The 18,721-nt window shown below is 35.9% G+C and overlaps 4 protein-coding genes across 15 annotated transcripts; 2 read left to right on the top strand and 2 right to left on the bottom strand.

The window, feature by feature from the left end:
* Nucleotides 1–690: 690 nt before the first annotated feature.
* Nucleotides 691–3,919, top strand: LOC147519518 (uncharacterized). Its single transcript, XM_086591110.1, has 6 exons — nt 691–945; nt 1,173–1,408; nt 1,491–1,749; nt 2,856–3,035; nt 3,149–3,304; nt 3,402–3,919. Exons 1-6 carry the CDS (start codon nt 916–918, stop codon nt 3,564–3,566), a joined length of 1,026 nt encoding a protein of 341 aa, XP_086447236.1. The 5' UTR covers nt 691–915; the 3' UTR covers nt 3,567–3,919.
* Nucleotides 3,920–4,064: 145 nt separating this feature from the next.
* Nucleotides 4,065–5,163, bottom strand: LOC147519517 (tRNA (mnm(5)s(2)U34)-methyltransferase, chloroplastic-like). Its single transcript, XM_086591111.1, has one exon. The coding sequence runs from the start codon at nt 5,019–5,021 to the stop codon at nt 4,278–4,280; it is 744 nt and encodes a 247-aa protein (XP_086447237.1). The 5' UTR covers nt 5,022–5,163; the 3' UTR covers nt 4,065–4,277.
* Nucleotides 5,164–7,089: 1,926 nt separating this feature from the next.
* Nucleotides 7,090–16,426, bottom strand: LOC147519516 (Ribosome recycling factor). 12 transcript variants are annotated; one of them, XR_015212247.1, is made up of 14 exons: nt 16,292–16,326; nt 15,386–15,471; nt 12,117–12,203; nt 10,870–10,940; nt 10,298–10,516; nt 10,176–10,211; nt 9,948–10,082; nt 9,746–9,861; nt 9,016–9,107; nt 8,659–8,680; nt 8,486–8,554; nt 8,238–8,350; nt 7,764–7,832; nt 7,090–7,569 (listed from the first exon to the last, which is right to left on the bottom strand). XR_015212247.1 is itself a non-coding variant. In XM_086591105.1 (13 exons), the coding sequence occupies exons 5-13, from the start codon at nt 10,509–10,511 to the stop codon at nt 7,489–7,491; spliced, it is 834 nt and encodes a 277-aa protein (XP_086447231.1). In that variant the 5' UTR covers nt 10,512–10,516; nt 10,870–10,940; nt 12,117–12,203; nt 15,386–15,471; nt 16,292–16,326; the 3' UTR covers nt 7,090–7,488. The 12 variants fall into 12 exon arrangements, 8 of the variants coding, with proteins under 8 accessions (XP_086447231.1, XP_086447230.1, XP_086447233.1 ...); XR_015212248.1 differs by lacking the exon at nt 16,292–16,326 and adding an exon at nt 15,781–16,267 and having other exon boundaries at nt 15,386–15,658; XR_015212245.1 differs by lacking the exon at nt 15,386–15,471 and having other exon boundaries at nt 9,016–9,125; nt 16,292–16,426.
* Nucleotides 16,412–17,729, top strand: LOC147519515 (small ribosomal subunit protein eS27y). Its single transcript, XM_086591109.1, has 4 exons — nt 16,412–16,550; nt 16,658–16,759; nt 16,837–16,865; nt 17,369–17,729. Exons 1-4 carry the CDS (start codon nt 16,548–16,550, stop codon nt 17,493–17,495), a joined length of 261 nt encoding a protein of 86 aa, XP_086447235.1. The 5' UTR covers nt 16,412–16,547; the 3' UTR covers nt 17,496–17,729.
* The last annotated feature ends 992 nt before the right edge of the window (nt 17,730–18,721 follow it).

The raw sequence follows: 18,721 nt of genomic DNA, 5'->3' as shown, positions 1-18,721 counted from the left end.
GGATGGACCCAGGTCGTAGGCAAGCAGCTTATTCAAGTCCTATATTTTTGAAAGTGAACTGTTCTACACTTTCCTCACTCCTGCACTTATGTTGCTAAGTTGACATACACAGGGTGATCATAATACTCTTGTCGTCTTTATTGAACAAGAAGAGAAAATTTAGACGAGGCCAAGGTGATCTTGGGACCATGGACTTTGAAAAGTCATTCAAAAATTTACTCTTATTAAGTCTGGTGGTCTCAGGTGATACTTTTTAGTTGTATTCTTGATGTATCCTCGTAGTGGAAGAATCTCAATTAACCATCACTGAAAAATCGTAAAGGTTACTAGGAAATAGGGGACCATGTTCTCAAACAAAATTTGCAATCATCAAACTTACCCTGGTTGGTGGTCATTGCTAATTTTGGTACGAACTATGAACCAAAGCAGGCCTAGTATTGTCTGATATGTTTACTGTATCGGACTGATATTTTGATATTATGGCAGAAGTTGTTGATATATACGTGGAGAAAGAGTAGATTTGGTCGTTGAAAAAGTGTTTGATTAACTATTCAAACGGGTGAGATGTCTGTGTTTAATTACAATTTACAACAGCTGAGTAGCTGACTGGACCTCCGTGTTTCTGAGTACGGCATGGAAGACACAACACAAAAAGACAGTAGAGAGAGAGAGAGAAATACGAATCTTAAAAAACATTAAACAATATCTAAATAAAGAAAAAGTGAAAGAGCGTTTTAAGGATGATGATGTTTTATAATGTTTCTTCTTCTTCACGAGAAACACATAACCTTCTTTACCTTTCCCCTCTCTCGCTCTCGCTCTCGCTCTCTCTCACTTGTTAAACAAAATAAGTGCTAAGAAGAAATTGAGCTGCCAAATGCCCTTCTCCTCTTCTTCTTTTCTCACAAGCAATTCATGGCTGAAGATCACTGTTTCTTCAACAAGGTTTTATTCTATTCTTCTTTCCTTGCAAATATTTATTTGTTAATGAGTTGCATTCATGAGTATTCTGATCTGGCCATTGAACAACAAGAAAAACCCACTTACCCTTTTTTATACAATGAGGTTGTTGAGAATATAATAATGCTTTTCAGCTTAATTTACATGTTTTGCTTCATATGGTAATGTGATTTCTAGACCTGTTGATAATCTGGGTGTTATTTGGATCACAGGATTTCGTTATCACAAAGACACCAAAGAAGTCTCCATTAGTATTACGCACCGTTGTCTTAATATTTTCCATGGTCTGCGGCGTTTATATTTGTTCGATCTGTTTGAAGCAGATAAGTGCATTTAGAAAGCCCAAGTTAATAGATATCCAAGCGATTCATCAGCCTTGTTATGCTTCTGGTTTAGAGCAATGGGAAATTCCCTATGTACACTTCCCAAAACCCTATACATATAGCAGGTAAGCTAATGGTGCACATTGTCAATGTTGATGTTGATTTGTTGAACCATTTCACTTAGATTTTGTCTTGACTCAATGATAGGAATGAGTGTGCATGCAATCCTGTTAGATACTTTGCAATCTTATCGATGCAGAGATCGGGGAGTGGTTGGTTTGAGACATTGTTGAACAGCCATATCAATATAAGCTCAAATGGAGAGATCTTCTCTGTTAAAGAGAGGAGAAGTAATATGTCGACAATCACAGAGACTTTGGATAGAGTTTACAACCTTGACTGGTTTAATAGTGCTTCCAAGAATGAATGCTCAGCTGCAGTTGGTTTCAAGTGGATGCTTAATCAGGTACGCAGAGTTCTCCATTTATGTTTCCTTCCAGACTTGATTGACATAAAATTCATTAGGTAACTCAAGAAGAGAGGACCTACCTAGGGTATGGTGCAAATTTGTTTTATTTTCTATAATAATATTGCTTTCCTCTTGATTAAACAACCTTTTGGCCTTTTTTTTAATGCTCATTAGACAAAATTCCTGATCCTTAATGAGCAATGAACTAGTGAAAAACAGACTGGGCCTATTGTTTCTGCAACATTTTTAATAAATTTGTATCCTCTAGTGATTATGAGACACTAGCATCAGATTGGCAGCATCGGATTAGCAGACAATGCTACATGAGATCTTTCACAGTGTTTTAATTTGAGCCCAAGGGATTATCACCTTCACCGGGAAAACGGGATTAGGGAATAAGAGTTCCAACTATCAAAACAGTTAAAATGGAGTAACCAGATGCAAAGTAGATAGAAGGAACACAAAGAAGTGGGGAATCAGCTCTAATTTGTTCCTATTCTTAGAAGACACTGAAGGGTGACATGGAACATCATATAGAATTTTGAGAAGAAAGGGACATGGAGACTTGGAGAGTCAAAGAGAGGAGACAAGTTATTCTTTCCATTGAAAATCTTAAAAAAATGTTATTGTTAACTACTCTATGTTGTTATAGGGATTTTGTGAACACTGTTTTGTGGTGTCCAATTTTTTGGAGCATTTGGTCTGCCTTCCATTTGGATTCCAATGTCTCCTGGGTGTGTGCTAGTCGGGTGATTCATTTGTGTCCTAGGCCAATGTCTCTTGGGTGTCTTCGTCGGCCGATTGCTGGGAAAATGGGGGGGGGGAGACAATCTGATCATTTTTTTATTTCCTTTTTTGGCTTAAAGCGGTTTTGCTAGTAATAGTCATAGAGGATATTTCCCAAATTCAAGCAGCTGTACATTTTATGCATCTTCAGAATGTTTTTTTTACTCCGTCTTCATTTCTCTTTTCAATAGTGGCTACTAAACCAAAATGTTAGTGTCGATCGAAACTGGGTATAAAATCTTCTTGGAAATATTTCTGCCTGTATATGCTGATTTTGTTCGTGATCCATATGTTATGTCTTGTCATGGAACATGCAGGGCTTGATGGAGCATCACAATGAGATAGTAGAATACTTCAACCGGAGGGGTGTCTCTGCAGTATTTCTCTTCCGGAGAAATTTATTACGCAGAATGATTTCAGTGCTTGCTAATTCTTATGATCGAGATGCAAAGTCACTAAATGGAACCCACAAGTCACATGTGCATTCACCACACGAGGTCTCTTACTTTTTCTCTCTCACACGCTCAGTCTGCTGACACATGTTTGTGCTCACTCTCATGGTTGCATTCTCACAATAATTCAGTCTATTTTTTTGGGTAATGGTTTGCAGGCCGAGATACTTGCTAGATACAAGCCTAAAGTTAATACTGCACTATTGATACCTGATCTGAAGCGTGTAGAGGACACAACAGCTAAGGCTTTAGAGTACTTCAAGAGCACTCGGCACATTATTGTTTATTATGAAGATCTTGTCAACAACCATACGGTTAGCTATCCACTGGACCTGATTCTTCATATGCCAAAACAGATCTCCTCTCTCTCTCTCTGAACTCCACAGTGCTTATTGTTCATGTATTGTGCAGAAACTGATGGACGTCCAAGAGTTTCTAAGAGTACCACAAAGGGACTTGAAAAGCCGACAGGTGAAGATCCACAAAGCGCCACTATCAGAGCAATTAGAGAACTGGGATGAAGTCCTTAGCGCTCTGAATGGGACGCGGTACGAAAGCTTCCTCCACTTGGACTAACAATTTTGGACCCTCTGTGTAGCTAAGCTTGTGTAAATACCACTTCAATTCATTTTTGTCCACCAAGAGTTGGGGGTTGAAAGTTTTGGCTGCATCTCAGGTACTGCTTCATTTAATTTTTTTTGTCACTCCCGATTAACACTTAACACTTACGTATAGTCTAACTTAATGTATCATGGTAAAGATCGGGACCTCACAGTGCAATCTCTCAGTAAATCATGTGTTTGCGGTCTTTATGTAAAATGTAACATTTTTGTAACACTGATGTAATGTCTCTCTCCCGTTTCTAAAGAAAATTGAGCACAACTTTGGCTTTATAGAGAATTCAGTGTAAAATTTATTTTTCTTGTTTACTGATTCGCTTTAATCTGATATGTAATGTGTTCATGCTGTTATAGATAAGTTGGTTCCCTGGTTCAGTGACTTTCAGTTTCCTTAATACATAAGACTAGCCTGCTTGCTCCGTATCTGGTCAATAGTTATGGAAATATGCGGGAAAACTCAAAGTCCTAAACTGTATACCACATTAGCAGAACTGAATTCCCGATAGCAAAATCTCCAAAAAAGAAATGCAGTTACACTAAATATAAAGAACATAACAAATGATAAGTGAAATCCTCCTGTCCTACTAGGCGTGCCACTGATGTAATCTGGCACTTCCTGCTCAACTTTTTCCCTTTATATCCTGCTCTTTTTTCACGCTATCAACGTTCATTTCTTGAATAAGAAAACAAGAACTGGTGCCAAAGGCCTATTCACCATTTCAAACTTGGAACAAACCCAATTCTCAACAGGTAACCCAGAAGCAAAACCAAGCACTGTCTCATATTCTTCCCTTCCACCAGAGTGCCCCACATAAACCATTACACTTATAACCCCTCCACTTCCAACTAGTCTACTTGCAGCATGCAATGCTTCTAATGTCCTTTCTGGCACAGTTATTATTGACTTATCACCACCAGGTAAATAACCCAAGTTAAAAGCAACAACTCTAACAAAAGTACCTTTAGGAACAATGTCTTCCATTCTAGTGTGACATAGTTGAAACAGCTCAACAATCTCGCTCATTTCCTTATCTTCATTAAGCAATGAAGTTGTGTTTTCTATAGCACATTTCTGAACGTCGAGCCCGTAAACGCGACCGCCCCCCCAAACATGTAACATTTTGGCAAGTGCTAAAGTGTCATAGCCATTACCACATGTAGCATCTACTACTGTGTCTCCTTTTTGGACAATTTGTTGCCAAACTGAATGGGCTACTTCAACAACTTTCTTGTCACCATTTATAAATCCCAAGAGTGGAGTTGGTGTTGTTTCCTGGTGAAAAGATTGGATTGAAAACGGGGTTCCTATTTTGGGAAATAACGACCAGCTTGCTTTTCCCTTTGTGAAGGAGGTGAAGATTTGAGGGGTAGAAACAAACAGAGACTGTCGTAAAGATAACAGCATACTCATCGATGAGTAGAAACCAATAATCAATTTTGAAATATTTCAATAACGGAGTTACAACTTACAAGTTCTGCTAATGCAAGCAGCAACGATATCCCGAGCAAAGGAAAACGGATGGGGCCATCGAGGGAAAAGACTATACCCGTTGAGGCACTTATGCCATTAGTCATTACACGTTGTTTTTTTTTTTGGATAATCCTCATTTCACAATGTTCAAATTTGCTACTAGATGACCTCTAGATCACATCATAGTCCATATATTCAACATTCGAACCTATTAAGCAGTGGTCAAAATCGATTAAAAATTAATTACAGATGTATATTATTGTCCTTAATAATATACAGTTATACACAAACGTTTTTGTATATATTAATATGGTTGAGTTCTTTTTGGGGTGATTTAGGTTTAGGTCCTCCCAAAGTCCCAATAATATGAGTATTTGTGTTGGATCTAAAAAATTTCGTTTCTTAGCTTTAAGTCCCCTACCGTTAGTTGACCGTCATTGACCAAATTTGACCGTCTATTGCGGTTTGTATAGTGTCGTGCACTTTCAAAATGTCTTAATTACCCTTCACATTTTGCACGTGCCCACACCATAAAACTCAAAATCCAAATTTCAATTTACCCCACACGTGTCGTAATCGTGGCTCCTAATCCAATGGCTACTTTGGATCCAACTAACGGTAGGGGACCTAAAGCTAATAAACGAAAAATTTGGATCCAATGCAAATACCCATATTATTGGGAGGACCTAAAGCTAAATAACTCACTTAAAATCGGAATAAGGGAAAAACTATAACAGGTGTATTAGATTCCAAAACAAAAAACTAAAAACTAAAACAAATTCATAATTGAGTCAACTCATGACTCGGCGTCTTCTCCAATTAAAGAAATTCAATAACACATAAACAACACGCCATTAAGTGGGTCATCTAAACACCCATAATCCGAAATCACCTTTATATCTAAACCCACAACTCTAATTAATCACATTTTAGCACCAGATCAATATAATTTGATGATGTGACTTTGAACATAGTGGAGGCTGTAAACAGGGAGAAGCTCGTTGTTGAAGAATCTCTTTGGAAGTGGAGATCTAATCATGACCAGAATATCCAAATTTAAGAATGCTTGCTCATCGCAGAATCAGAGGGATTCTCGGTGGGTTAATTTCAATGGATGAAATTCAGTTAATGATGGATCAATTAATTGGATACATACTTTCACATGATTAGTGTAATTGTATAATTGTTAACAATATTTTTCTTTGATTAATTTGTCGTTTCATAATGGGAATTTCATAAACCCCTATGAATCTGGCAAGTGAACGACCAAGGTATAAGCATACAACTCAAATCATTAATTCATAATGCATAGTTGCTGTATTTTGCTTTTTCAAAACAACTCGTTGTAGTTGTATATATATACCAAGTGTTGTTTCTTTCAAGTTCTTTTTTGGGTTATTTAGCTTTAGGTCCTCCCAATAATATGGGTATTTGCGTTGAATCCAAAAATTTCGTTTATTAGCTTTAGGCCCCCCTACTGTTAGTTGGATCTATAGTAGTCATTGGATTAGGAGCCACGATTACGACATGTATCGGGTAAATTGAAATTTGAATTTTGAGTTTTATGGTATGGGCACATGCAAAACGTGTGAGGGGTAGTTAAGGCATTTTGAAAGTGCACGACACCATGCACACCACAATAGACGGTCAAACTTGGTCAATGACGATCAACTAACGGTAGGAGAACCTAAAGGTAAGAAACGAAAAACTAAATATCCAGAGAGGGCCTAAAGCTAAATCACCCTTCTTTTTGCCGTGATTTCAAAAAATCATGTTTGGACGGAATCTATTTATCAATCGAGCCCTCCCTTTGGAGGCTCGCTGTATTTTTTTTCCAAATGTAAAAACACAATTAGTGAAACCCGCCAACTGTCCTACTGAATTTTGTAAAAGTAAACAGCCATGGAGGGTTGTTCACATTAGTACTCACAATGTGTAGTAAGAAAGTTGACGAATTGATATACACGATTACAGGAAGTCTCTAGGCGGTGTTCCCAACAAATGTGTATTTGCATTTTGCAGAATCTTACATGCATTTTATTTGAGCAGATAACGAAATTTCTTTTTGTAGCTGTAGAATGCTTTCGGCTTCCACAAACACAAATATTAAAATTACAAAGTGCTAAAACTCCCATGTCAGTACGTTGCTATTAGCTTTATTCACCAAATGAGAATACGGGGTCATACTGTCATCAAAATCTACCCAAGTATATCTTCACACAAAACTCAAAACTCTGATTACTCTACATCCTGCCTCGATTATAAGCCCTCAAGAATTTCCAAATTTATCAAAATGGTGAAGAAAGTCATGCAACACTTCTACTAGAACTGCTTATATGTGCTAACTGAAAACCAGGCCCAGTCCAGATGAAACCTAGGGCAATCGAGAAATAACAGTGTCATACTTTCAGCTGCTAGTAATCTCCTTCTCCTTTGACTTGCACATGTCCTCTGCTGATTTAATATATTTCTTCGTCAAATCATCAACCTGAGAATGAGATACAAATCAGATAGTAAAACATTTGGGTGATGATACCAGAGGTCTGGGGCTCGAACCCCGCCAGCATCAAAGAGTTACTGATCTCATTTAAAACAGACTTGCCAATCAAAAAAAAAAAAAAAATGATAGCAAAAATGCCAACAAAAAAAGAGTTTTAAGGCACTATTGAGCTGGTTACTCACTTCTTTTTCAAGTCTCTTCACATCATCTTTGGGGATGCTAGATGCTGCTTTCTTTATGATGTCGAAGGCCTATACAACCAATAACCCTGTTGCTTAGCAGCATATAATAACAGTAAAAACAAAAAGAAATAACAAGGCAAACCTCAGACTGTAAAACTATATGTTTCATAGCCTGTGTATAACCCATGCCCTCCATTATAGAATGTTTGAAGATTATCAAATTTGTGGTACCAGGAAGAGAACAATAGTTTGTACGATATCTTTCCCACTTGGATAATCTTGTTTGATTATATGGGTGGAAGTTACATAAGTCTGAATACAGTAGAGTTTTAGGGTACGATAGTCATTGCAAGCACAAGTCACACTCACTATGTTATCTCACATCAACTTAAAGTGTTTTCTTTTCCGTTCTTCTGACAATAATCATCAAGATGTAATTATGGATCCGAAGAAACATTCAGGTGGAGATCATACATATCATTAGAAGCGGCTAATTTGATCGAGGAGATTCCAGAAGTGAGATATCAGATTGTAAGTTGCAGCACAAGTGCTTGGATGCAGTCATGTTATGCTCCCAAGATGGTATGCTGGAATAATAAGATGAGAATGACCACTACGACGATGTCTAAATATAATTAGAATATTTAAGTTTCGTCTATAAGGTCTCATAAAGTAGCAGCAACAGCAGGCACAAAGATTAATATCTTATTATTCCAGCATACCTTTTGGCGTGCTCTTCTTATACTTTGCTTGACATCGTCTGCTGATTTGGTAACCACCTTACACATAGCCTGGTACAAAAAAATTGTAACAAACGAATTAAGCATATGTCAATGTGATTACAGTAGGCCAAGAAAAAATTTAAGAAAATAAATGATGGACTAAAATGGCTCACCTGAATGCCCTCCTTGGTTAACCTGGATTTTAAAAACAAAGGGGAAAAATAAAAGAAAAGGCAATGAGTAAGAGCTAAATGTGTGCTTAAAGCTAAAAAATGTGAAGATGCTGTAAGCTTACATGACCTCACCTGATCAACTACTAATGGGCATTATTTTTTATTCCTAGATATTAATTCTGGTTACTTTTGTATGTAGATGGGATTCTATTTGGCATTTGGAGTAGGTTTATGTTGAGTGGATTTGTTTGTTCCAAGTAGTGATCTCAAACCTCTGGCATTTTGATAGACACACCACTATGCGAGAGAGAAAGAGAGAGGCAAACAAAACATGGTTTAAATATAACAATTACTTACGGCGCAATAGCTACAATCAGTCGTTGGCCGTCCACTTGTGGATTTAGACCTAGTGGTGAAGACATAATGGCACGTTCTATCTCCTTTGAGGCCTGAAAAGACAATGACCACTGGCATGAAGTGCACAATTTATTATTACTACAAGCATAAGGTTTAGAACCATTTATATTTGGGATATGCACATTTTGTGCCAAATCTAATCCAAATAATTCAGCATTTTCAGATTTGGAATAACGCTATACTAAGCAATCTTTTGCAGTGCTGAGTGTAAGTTAAAACCAAGGTGGATTTTAAACAAGCACTTAGTTGTCGGATTCTAGCCACCCACTTAAAAAACCAATGCTCTTGTTCACAACGCCAGGGAGGTAGGTGCATCCTTTAAGGTTAAGTGTAAAGCATCACTTTAGAGAATCAAACTGACTGTGGACTACATTGCAAGTATGCAAGACTAAGTTCCGCGGAAGTCTTCTCTCTTTGTACTAATCCTTTACAGGGATCTCTAAACTCTATTATATATCAAGATGCCTCTGAGGTTCTGACACCTTGCATCCTAAACTATAACATCTTTTATTAATAAATCTGGAAAGTATGCGTAATACCATCCTTTTGCAAACATGAAAAGAATAATAATAATCAATATCAAAATGCTAGCAAATATCAGATTACAAAGCAACAAACTATTCAACTAGTAAGCTGTTGGCATAGTTAAAGAGAAGGTAAAAACCCTTACATTAGGATCATAAGGTGTAACAGAAAGTGACTTTGACTCAAGAACAGAAACAACAGCAATACGACTCAAAGGCATCTTTGCCCCTCCCGTTTCCACGATTATATGGTCGATCAATCCTGCACAAACATCTCAAACAATCATACAAAAAACACTACACTAGCAATAACACCAATAAATCCCTTATCGATATCTAACCCAATACCTGCAGATGCTCTCCCAGTTTGTATTTTACTCAATTCTCTGGATAAAGCAACTAGTGCTGCCTCCATCTGTGAGATAGCAGTTGGCTTAATAGGTTCAATATCCACAACTTCGACGATCTTTTTGTCATCATCCTCTACAATGAATAAATAGTTGTAATAGCACATCAAGTGAATTATACTCAAATTTGTTTCACATTTAACCAAAAACAAACATACTAGAGACTTACTTGATTTTTTATTTTTCTTTCCACCTTCATCATCCTCTACAACAACAAAACAGTTGTAACTTGTAAAAATGCACATCACATTATATAACATAAATCATACACAAAACACCATAAGCCCTTACTTGACTTTTTCCCTTTAGCGAAACCTCTTCGAGTTTCTTTAAGAAACTGAAAGCCTAATAGCTGAGTGGAAGACTCTTTATTAGCACCAAGAGTTGGAGTACGTGAGATGGAGTTAAGGATATTCGACGACGAAATGTACGATATATTTCGGAAATGTTGGACCGAGTTTGCCCGAAGAAGAATATTTCGGAAAGCTCGCCGTGCAACTGCCATAGAAACTAGTATACCACAATGCAATGACAACAGGAACAATTATTATTAGAATAAATTTTAAGCTAGTAAAGAAAATGTAATTGAGTACCTTGAGTACACAGAATGGGTTTTCGTTGAGGGTTTTATGTCTTGTTTAGTTTCATTGAGGGTTTAAAGAAGCTTGCAAAATTAACAATTGGGCCGACAACTTTACTATTTTGACCCGACCCAGAAAGACTAGTATAACTGCATAGCAATGGGGCGTGAGCGGAGCAGTGCATTTCGTTAATTATGTGCCTTTAAATGCCTTTCACAGGAAATAAGCATTTAAAACACACAACCATGACTGAAAATCCACTTAGTGGAGGTTGTTTCATACCTGAAGCAAGGATTTTGTGAATTCTGATGACACAGTAGATATAGAGCAATCCAAAGGGCTAGGGAAAAGAGCTGCAAAAAGGTTTGGTTGCACATTAACAACGCAAAAAACCAATCAATTCCCTGTTTAAACTTTAAAGAAACCATGTGAGGGAAGATAAACAATCTAGGCATATCTAACGTAGATAAAAAAATTATTAAGAAAGGCACAAATACAATCGGAAAACAAACTCGGAAAACAAACTGATTACTTTGGAATCTAATAGTGTGTACAATTTTGGATAAACAGATTCTGCCTTGAAAATATTCGTTCCAGTTTTACCCAAATCATGTAAGTTGAGACCGTTGTGAGCCTTTCACTGAATTCTCCATTTCTTTCAGCATTACTTCTCGTGACAAGATGTATATACAACTAAAGAATAACTTTATAATGCCTAGCAGGCCTAAACAATAACTTTATAATGCCTAGTAGGCCTTTAGGACAAGTCACCTCGCCTAGCACCCCAACCACGCCAAACTTATAGTCTTAATGCAACCACAAGATAACTTCATTGTTCCTAGGATACAAACTCCATATTTCGGTTCAGATAAAAACTTAGTAAAAACCTCAAGAATTGTTGAATTCAGTGAACTACAATTTTAAATTCTTGAGGTTTCTTGAGGTTTTTAGCACGCACTTAAAATCAACAATTTAATTTTCTACTTGATATTCAATGAATAGTATAGTGCTAAGTAGGGTCATCTACAGAGACAAATTTAATTTCTACTCTATTTAAAATGACTTACCAACTAGAACAATAGGTGTTTTCTTTTTAATTAACACTAGTAAAAAAAAGGTTTATCATCTCAACTAAAAATTGAGATAATAGAGTTTTTATCTCTTTTTTTTGGAACACAAGAAACCGAGGTAATATCCACCGAGATAATAGAGTTTTCACAACCGAGATAATAAAGAGAGATATTATCTCAGTTCCAAAAGAACTATGATATAATATCCAATTCTAGTAATGAGATTAGAAGAAAGGGTCTTATTACTTTTGGCATTTGGAGATATATAGCAATACATAGCAAAGAGTTCCAGTTTCATATATTCAATTGAAAACCGTAGAAACGACAAAGGTCTAAATATGTCAAAAGACTCAAAACTAGCGCCTAGATTAATTACAAAAGACCACATTCTCAAATAAGCTACTTATCTATCCTCAAAGCAAAAAATATATATCACAAGCAAGTAAAGTTTAATTTCACCTGTTACTCTTGTAGCCTAAACGACGAGCCTTATCGAAGTGAATGGGTCGAATGACAGAAAACTGGCTATGTTTCCAACACTTAACCCTGCAAGAACATCATCACATTTATTCCATATATAAACAATACTTGCTTCACCAATAAGCCACAAACTTTTAATGCCTACAATAAATTAGCTCTTGAAATCAATCAAGGGGACCACATCACTAGCCTGGACCTAAAAATATATCTAAAATACTTTAATGATCGCGGGTCTGAGCTACAGTCCCGCACACAACAGTACTTTATTATTTTTTATGTAACTCTTCAACCACTTTTTTTGGATGGAATTGCCCATACTCAATTGATTAAATTACAAAATCCTAAATTAAAATGTTCAAGTAAATTTGAAATAAAAATAGGGGCATGTATGTCATTTAGATTCAACACTTTTTTCCAAAATACTTGGGCCCCAATGTGTATCTACTTTTTAGCTAAGTATAATTGTCCCTATGTTTTGGTTTATTTACGAAATAGTCATGCAAAAAAAAGAAAAAAACAATGTGCGGAGCACATGCATCATGCTAGTATATATATATATATTCTTTCAATACAAAAGAAAAATTATAACCATCAAAATAAAAAGTGATGCCAAATAAAACAGATATGCACATGATCTGCCTCATCTAAGGCCTCAGTTATTGTCTAAACAGTTAAAATCGGTTTTCGGAGGTAATTGGTCTAGAAACGATATGTGATTAATCGGTGATTAATCGGCGATTTAATCGGTTTAATATTATTATATATAAATATACAATTATACCTTCAAAATACAAAATACCAACAACATTCAACTCAATAATTAAGAAACATTATAGTAAAATTTGTAAATTATAATATTTTTGAATAATCTCATATTCTTTGAAACTAAATGTCCCCTAAAAATACATCCCATATTCTTTCAAATTAAAGAAATTAGGTCCCTTGTCAAGTTAAATAAGTAAAAGTGCTTAAAGTTTCCTCCATCGATATCTTCACCAAGCTCATTCTAGAACGTCACCCTCCTTCCAAGTGTCAAATCCCCCTCCCTTTCATTCCATAAACCTGATACTGACAAGCTTGACTATATAGCATTATAGCTACATCTATTGTAAAAACATTTACAATCCATAATCGGTTCTATCTTAGATTAACCACCAAATCATTCAAGTCCTCAATGATTTATTCAACCTGCTATTCACAATGACACTCTCTTAAATCTTCACACATCCAGTCAACGATCAAATATCCAAAAAAAACAATTATAACAACAATGAGTACCCAAAGTCAAGATGATCCACTAAACTCGAATTCAAACCAGAACCAGCATATACAAAATGTATGAGAGTTGGGTGTTCAGATTTGTTACCACTTGAAATTTCTGAAATAAAAACGCCATCTCAATCCAACCTCTCTCTCAATTCTTCAACACTCTAAAACCCTGCTGGTATTTGACTGAGAAATGCTTATAACATATCATATCTCTATATGATATGTTTTCTCTCTCCTCACATCTCTCGGGGGTACACGGTGGTGATTAGATCGGCGGTGGGTAAATGTATCTGGTTGGGGAAGAATGGGGAAGCACGGTCTGTTTTTTAACTGTTTGGGTTCCGGTAATAGCGGCGGATTTTTTTTCTTATTTCTCCGAGAAATCGGTGCTCGGTCGATTTGGCCAAATAAATCGGGAACCGAGTAGTAACTGATAAATCGGAAAAAAATGTATCGCTCAACCCCCGATATACGATTAATCACCGATTTAATCCAATTTTAACTGCTTAGGTTATTGTACTGTATATTATACAAAAGTTGACAAGTGTACTAGGATGAATAAAAACAGAAATTCCAATAACACAGACTAAATCATCCCAAGTTAGAATTTCAAGTGACAATAAGAATTATATTAATATATATCAATAAGCTAAAAGCCAAATCAAAGCCTTAATCTTGTCCATTCAAATAATACAAACTCTGAATTGACTAAACTCTGAATTGACTGTGTCATTTCAAAAGGGGTTCAGAAAATTTACACTGATCATAAATTTCAAGTCAATGGAACTGGTGCAAATCAAAGGGAATCAGGTGCAAGACTACAATACTGGCTAGGTGGTTGATCCTTGGGTGAGGAAAGGAGGCAAACTTTAAATACAACAATTAGGAGTCATAGTTCATGCATCAAATTTCTGGCAAAAGTGAATAAAGAGGAGAATCCTCCCCTGGACACACCCACCGATGAGAGAGAGGTCATGTAAAGACAAAGATGTGGTTTTGAAGTAATCCAAAATACTTATTCAGTAAGTGAAAAGTATTACATTCCTAATTCCTATGCTAACATTTTACGCCAGTGGGAAACCTTATAGGAGTTATAGGTATGCTATAGCCACTAAAGTTTGTGAAGAACAAGTAAACTTATACTACAGTGACAGGAAGGCAACAAAATCGAATTAGCCACCAACACGTCTTTCGTCAATTACAAAAAAAGTCCAACTAGTCAAACAGCAAGAACCCTCACAAATTGAGATTAAGAAACAAAGAATGCATAAGACCCTATAAAAAAGTTACTTGACATCGAGATCAATAACCTTAAGACAATAAAAGGAAACCAGACCATTAACAGTACATTATACCTAAAATGTGTTACTATACCTACACGAAACAAAACATCCACAAATGGATGCCATTGAACCATCTTTACATCTGTGCATGCCCTTGCAACACTCAGACATTCAAATTCATACCCAGGGAGTAGTTCCCATATGCAAACATAATCATACCAACCACATGTAGCAAGACTAGCAGTGCCAAATACTATTCAAAGTGGACATGTAAGTATCTCACCCAAAACATGATATGTAGATTTTTATCTTGGAAAATAAACCTCAACTGACTTGTACAAAGGCTAACTAAAAGGTCACCATGCAATAAGGATCATCCAAGTAAACCTGTAACATATCTTCTTTTGCTAGGCAAGCAATATTTTAACTATCCATGTAATTGAAAAGTGTATAACACAGATGGATGAATTGGATTGTCTCAGCTAATGGGGGTAAGTTCATTTACATTTGACCTCCCCAGATCCAGTATTGAAGGCCATTACAAGCAATAATTATGAAAGTGACATAGTGTTATACCAAACAGTGGAGCCTTGTCTAGAAAATTACTAAACCCAACAAATAATTACTATGTTCCAATTGGCTTCCAACAAGCAAGGATTGATAAATGAAGAGCATAAAATTATTTGTAGTGTTTACCCGCTAATTCACTTGTCAAAACCACGACCTGCATTGAACTAAAGGATTCACATTCAATTGCAAGAGCTCCTTTGCTACCCTCCTCACTTCTAAGTTGAACAAACCCCTAAGTTGAACAAAAAGCCCCCTATCAGTTTGGTTACCACAAAAACTAAAACTTATTTGCAACAAAGGATTATTTCCCTTATTTTAAGCATTGAGGCTCAAAACTTGTTGGAAAGTGGTATTACAATGCAAGGACAAAATTTGAAATTTTTTTTTGGTTGATATCCACTTTGTTAAAAATAGAATTACATATATATATATTATGAAAATAAACAAAATATGATAAACCGTGCATTTATTTTTTTGTAATCCATCTCTTCTCCTCAAATATAATATATATTTTGTTTAACAAGAAATTTTTAAAAGATGCATGAGTCTAGGCATAAAAACTTGAAAACTTAGAATATTGCAACACATAGTAAATGGAGTGCTCCTGGAGTTGAGGATTTAATATAAGTTTAATAAGTACAAGGCTGTGTAAAACCAAAATCCAAGAAAACTTGTTGCCTGAATAAATAAAAAGTTTTAAAAGTTAATGCATATAGGTAGAAAAATTGAAAGTGTGGAACAGCCCAGAAAAAACACAGCCACAGTAAAGCTTCTTCAATGGACTATGCTCCTAACGATCGTTGATAAGGAAAGACTCAAGTGTAATAATAAGCACTTCTGTAAAGGAATTTCGTCAAACAAATGGCGGTTATGTTATCATTTGCAATCACAATTTTAATGCAAGAAAAAGGTTGTTTCTTAGAACATCAGTATAATCATTTTCCAAGCTAAATACAAAATTCAAACTACACAAAAATTGAAACTTTTCCATTCTATAATTCTTAACCTAGAAACATGTTACGGAAAGCTTACTTGGAAACGGATACGATGGTTGATAGCAAACACAACGGGTGTTTATTATCCTCACACAAACCCTAGAAAAAGGCCCAAACTCAAAGTGGCAAGTCCAAAGGGCCACGGGCCACCCACGTTTACGAGCCACGTCCTTATCAAACACAGTATAAATAGCATACCCTAATACTTGTTCTCACTCTCTCGCATTTGTTTTCCAGCGGCGCTACTTGTGTGATTTAACAGGACCTTATAAGTTATCAAACTTCAAGACAAGATGGTGAGTTTTGATATCATTTATTTTCATTTCAATCACGTGTTATATTATTATTATTATTATTATTGATTTTGTTTGTTGTTTGGGTTAATTTTTTTTTTTTTTTGTAGGGGCTACAAAATGATGTGGATCTTCTTAACCCACCAGCTGAGAATGAAAAGAGGAAGCATAAGCTCAAACGTCTTGTTCAATCCCCCAACTCCTTTTTCATGGTTAGATTAACGTTTATTTCTATTGTTTTTGAGTTATTGATTGTTTACTAAGCTTGGGTTTTTTCTTTTATTTGCAGGATGTCAAGTGCCAGGGCTGCTTCAATATGTAAGTTTTTTTATTTCTTATATATAATTATTTTTAAGTTAGGGTTTTGTTAGGTCATGCTTCTTAAATAAATAAAAAATGTGTTAATCAAAAGGGTTTGTAATTAGTTTATGCTAATGTAAAATTATTTGTTGTTACAGCCTATTTATTAGGAATACTTAGAATGCCTTTGTTTTATCTTATTGATGATTAGCATAGATGTTGTTTAGAGATTATTGGCTTTGGTTCGTTTTATACCTGTTTTCTCCATTTTTGAAACATTTTCTAGAAGCTTCATATGAGCTTTTTTGAATTTTATAACTGGTTTGGTCTTTTAACTCGTGCATTATACAAGTAAAACAAGGTCGAAAACAGTTTGGAAATTATTTTGTGAACATGTATTATGATGCCTATATACTTGGTTAGTAGGTTATACCATTCGAACACTACACTGCAGTGGGATGACAACTTACATGTATTATATCTAGTTCTTAATTGATGATATTATTGTCATATGATTGCAGAACTACTGTCTTCAGCCACTCTCAAACTGTTGTGGTCTGTGGGAACTGCCAGACCGTGTTGTGTCAGCCAACAGGTGGTCGTGCTAGACTTACTGAGGGATGCTCATTCAGGAGAAAGGGGGATTAAGGCTGCTTCACTTCTTTTATGTTGCTTGGGTTGACATGGGTTAGCTTTGTGATGAAATGTTTTTGGTTCAGATAAATATAGATTTGGTAGGATCAGTGATACTACTTTATCATTTCTATCTATGTGTCTTCGTATGTTGAATTATGTTTTAGTTCTCTGGAGTACATTTTGCTTCGGTAATGTCTATGGATTATTTTGAGTTTGTTTTCTAAGTTCATTATTTGCCTTAGTAAATGTTGTCTTGATAATTGTGGCATTGCTTGTTTTAAGATTGCATGAGTTCCTTCTGCGAGGTCATGGCTGAGGTTTGATAAAGTTGTCATAATAGATTCAGTAGTTCTGTTTTAGTTAACACTTTAATGAACATTTATTAAATTGGTTAGGATGAGATGATGAGTGCAACCGAGCACCCCATGTTAACGGTTCAACCAAAATACTTCTTAAATAGCTTTTCATGGGTGGTACCCTTCCAATTCAAAGAAATAGCTTATATATGTGGAACTGTTACTCAATTTAAGCAAGTCACCTTATAAGATAAGGCTGACACAAATAAATGCACGTCTAACCTGTGGTAATGTCCGTGTAGAGTGATTTGTGACTGCTGAAAATTGGTTGGACCAAATCCGAACTTCTCCGTTTGCACCCCAAGTTTATGAGTGCAGCCTTATTTTTCATGTTTAATAGTTGACTGCGGTAAATGTTGTATGACTGTCTGTGTAGTATATTGGCTTTTACTCTATCTTTCCAAACCAAACTCCTAAGTAAAACAGATAGTTGTGTGGAACTGTTGAAAACTTTAAACATGTCTTCCTTTATAAGGTTGTATAGAATAGATGCACTCTTAAAGGCCATTCTCAGTTTATTTTGAACTCGTCAAGCGTTTCTATTGTTGTCTTTTGGTTGGGCCGGCTGCATATATTGATGTGGAGCTCTTATTTCTTAGCCCATATGACACCTTGATAACGTTATCTCCGCTCTTCCTATTATTGTATCAAACAATTTAAATAATATTGACCCGTGGGTTTTTATTGTTATTCGACTTCTTGGCCCCTAGACCCTAGTTTCTTGTTCTGTAAGCACGTTGCTACTTTGTTGGGCTTCATTTCCAAAAAGGTATTTGTTAGAACAGTAGCAGTGCCCAGTAACTGTGTTTTATGGAGGGTTGGAGTCCATGGGTTTACGGTTCTTGGTACTCTGGGTAATATTTTTCTTTTTTATGAGAATTT

Source organism: Coptis chinensis, chromosome 2 (genome assembly GCF_015680905.1).
Source record: "Coptis chinensis isolate HL-2020 chromosome 2, ASM1568090v1, whole genome shotgun sequence".
Classification (NCBI taxonomy): domain Eukaryota; kingdom Viridiplantae; phylum Streptophyta; class Magnoliopsida; order Ranunculales; family Ranunculaceae; genus Coptis; species Coptis chinensis.
The sequence above is the reverse complement of the archived record's forward strand: the minus strand, read 5'-3'. Positions and strand labels throughout refer to the sequence as shown.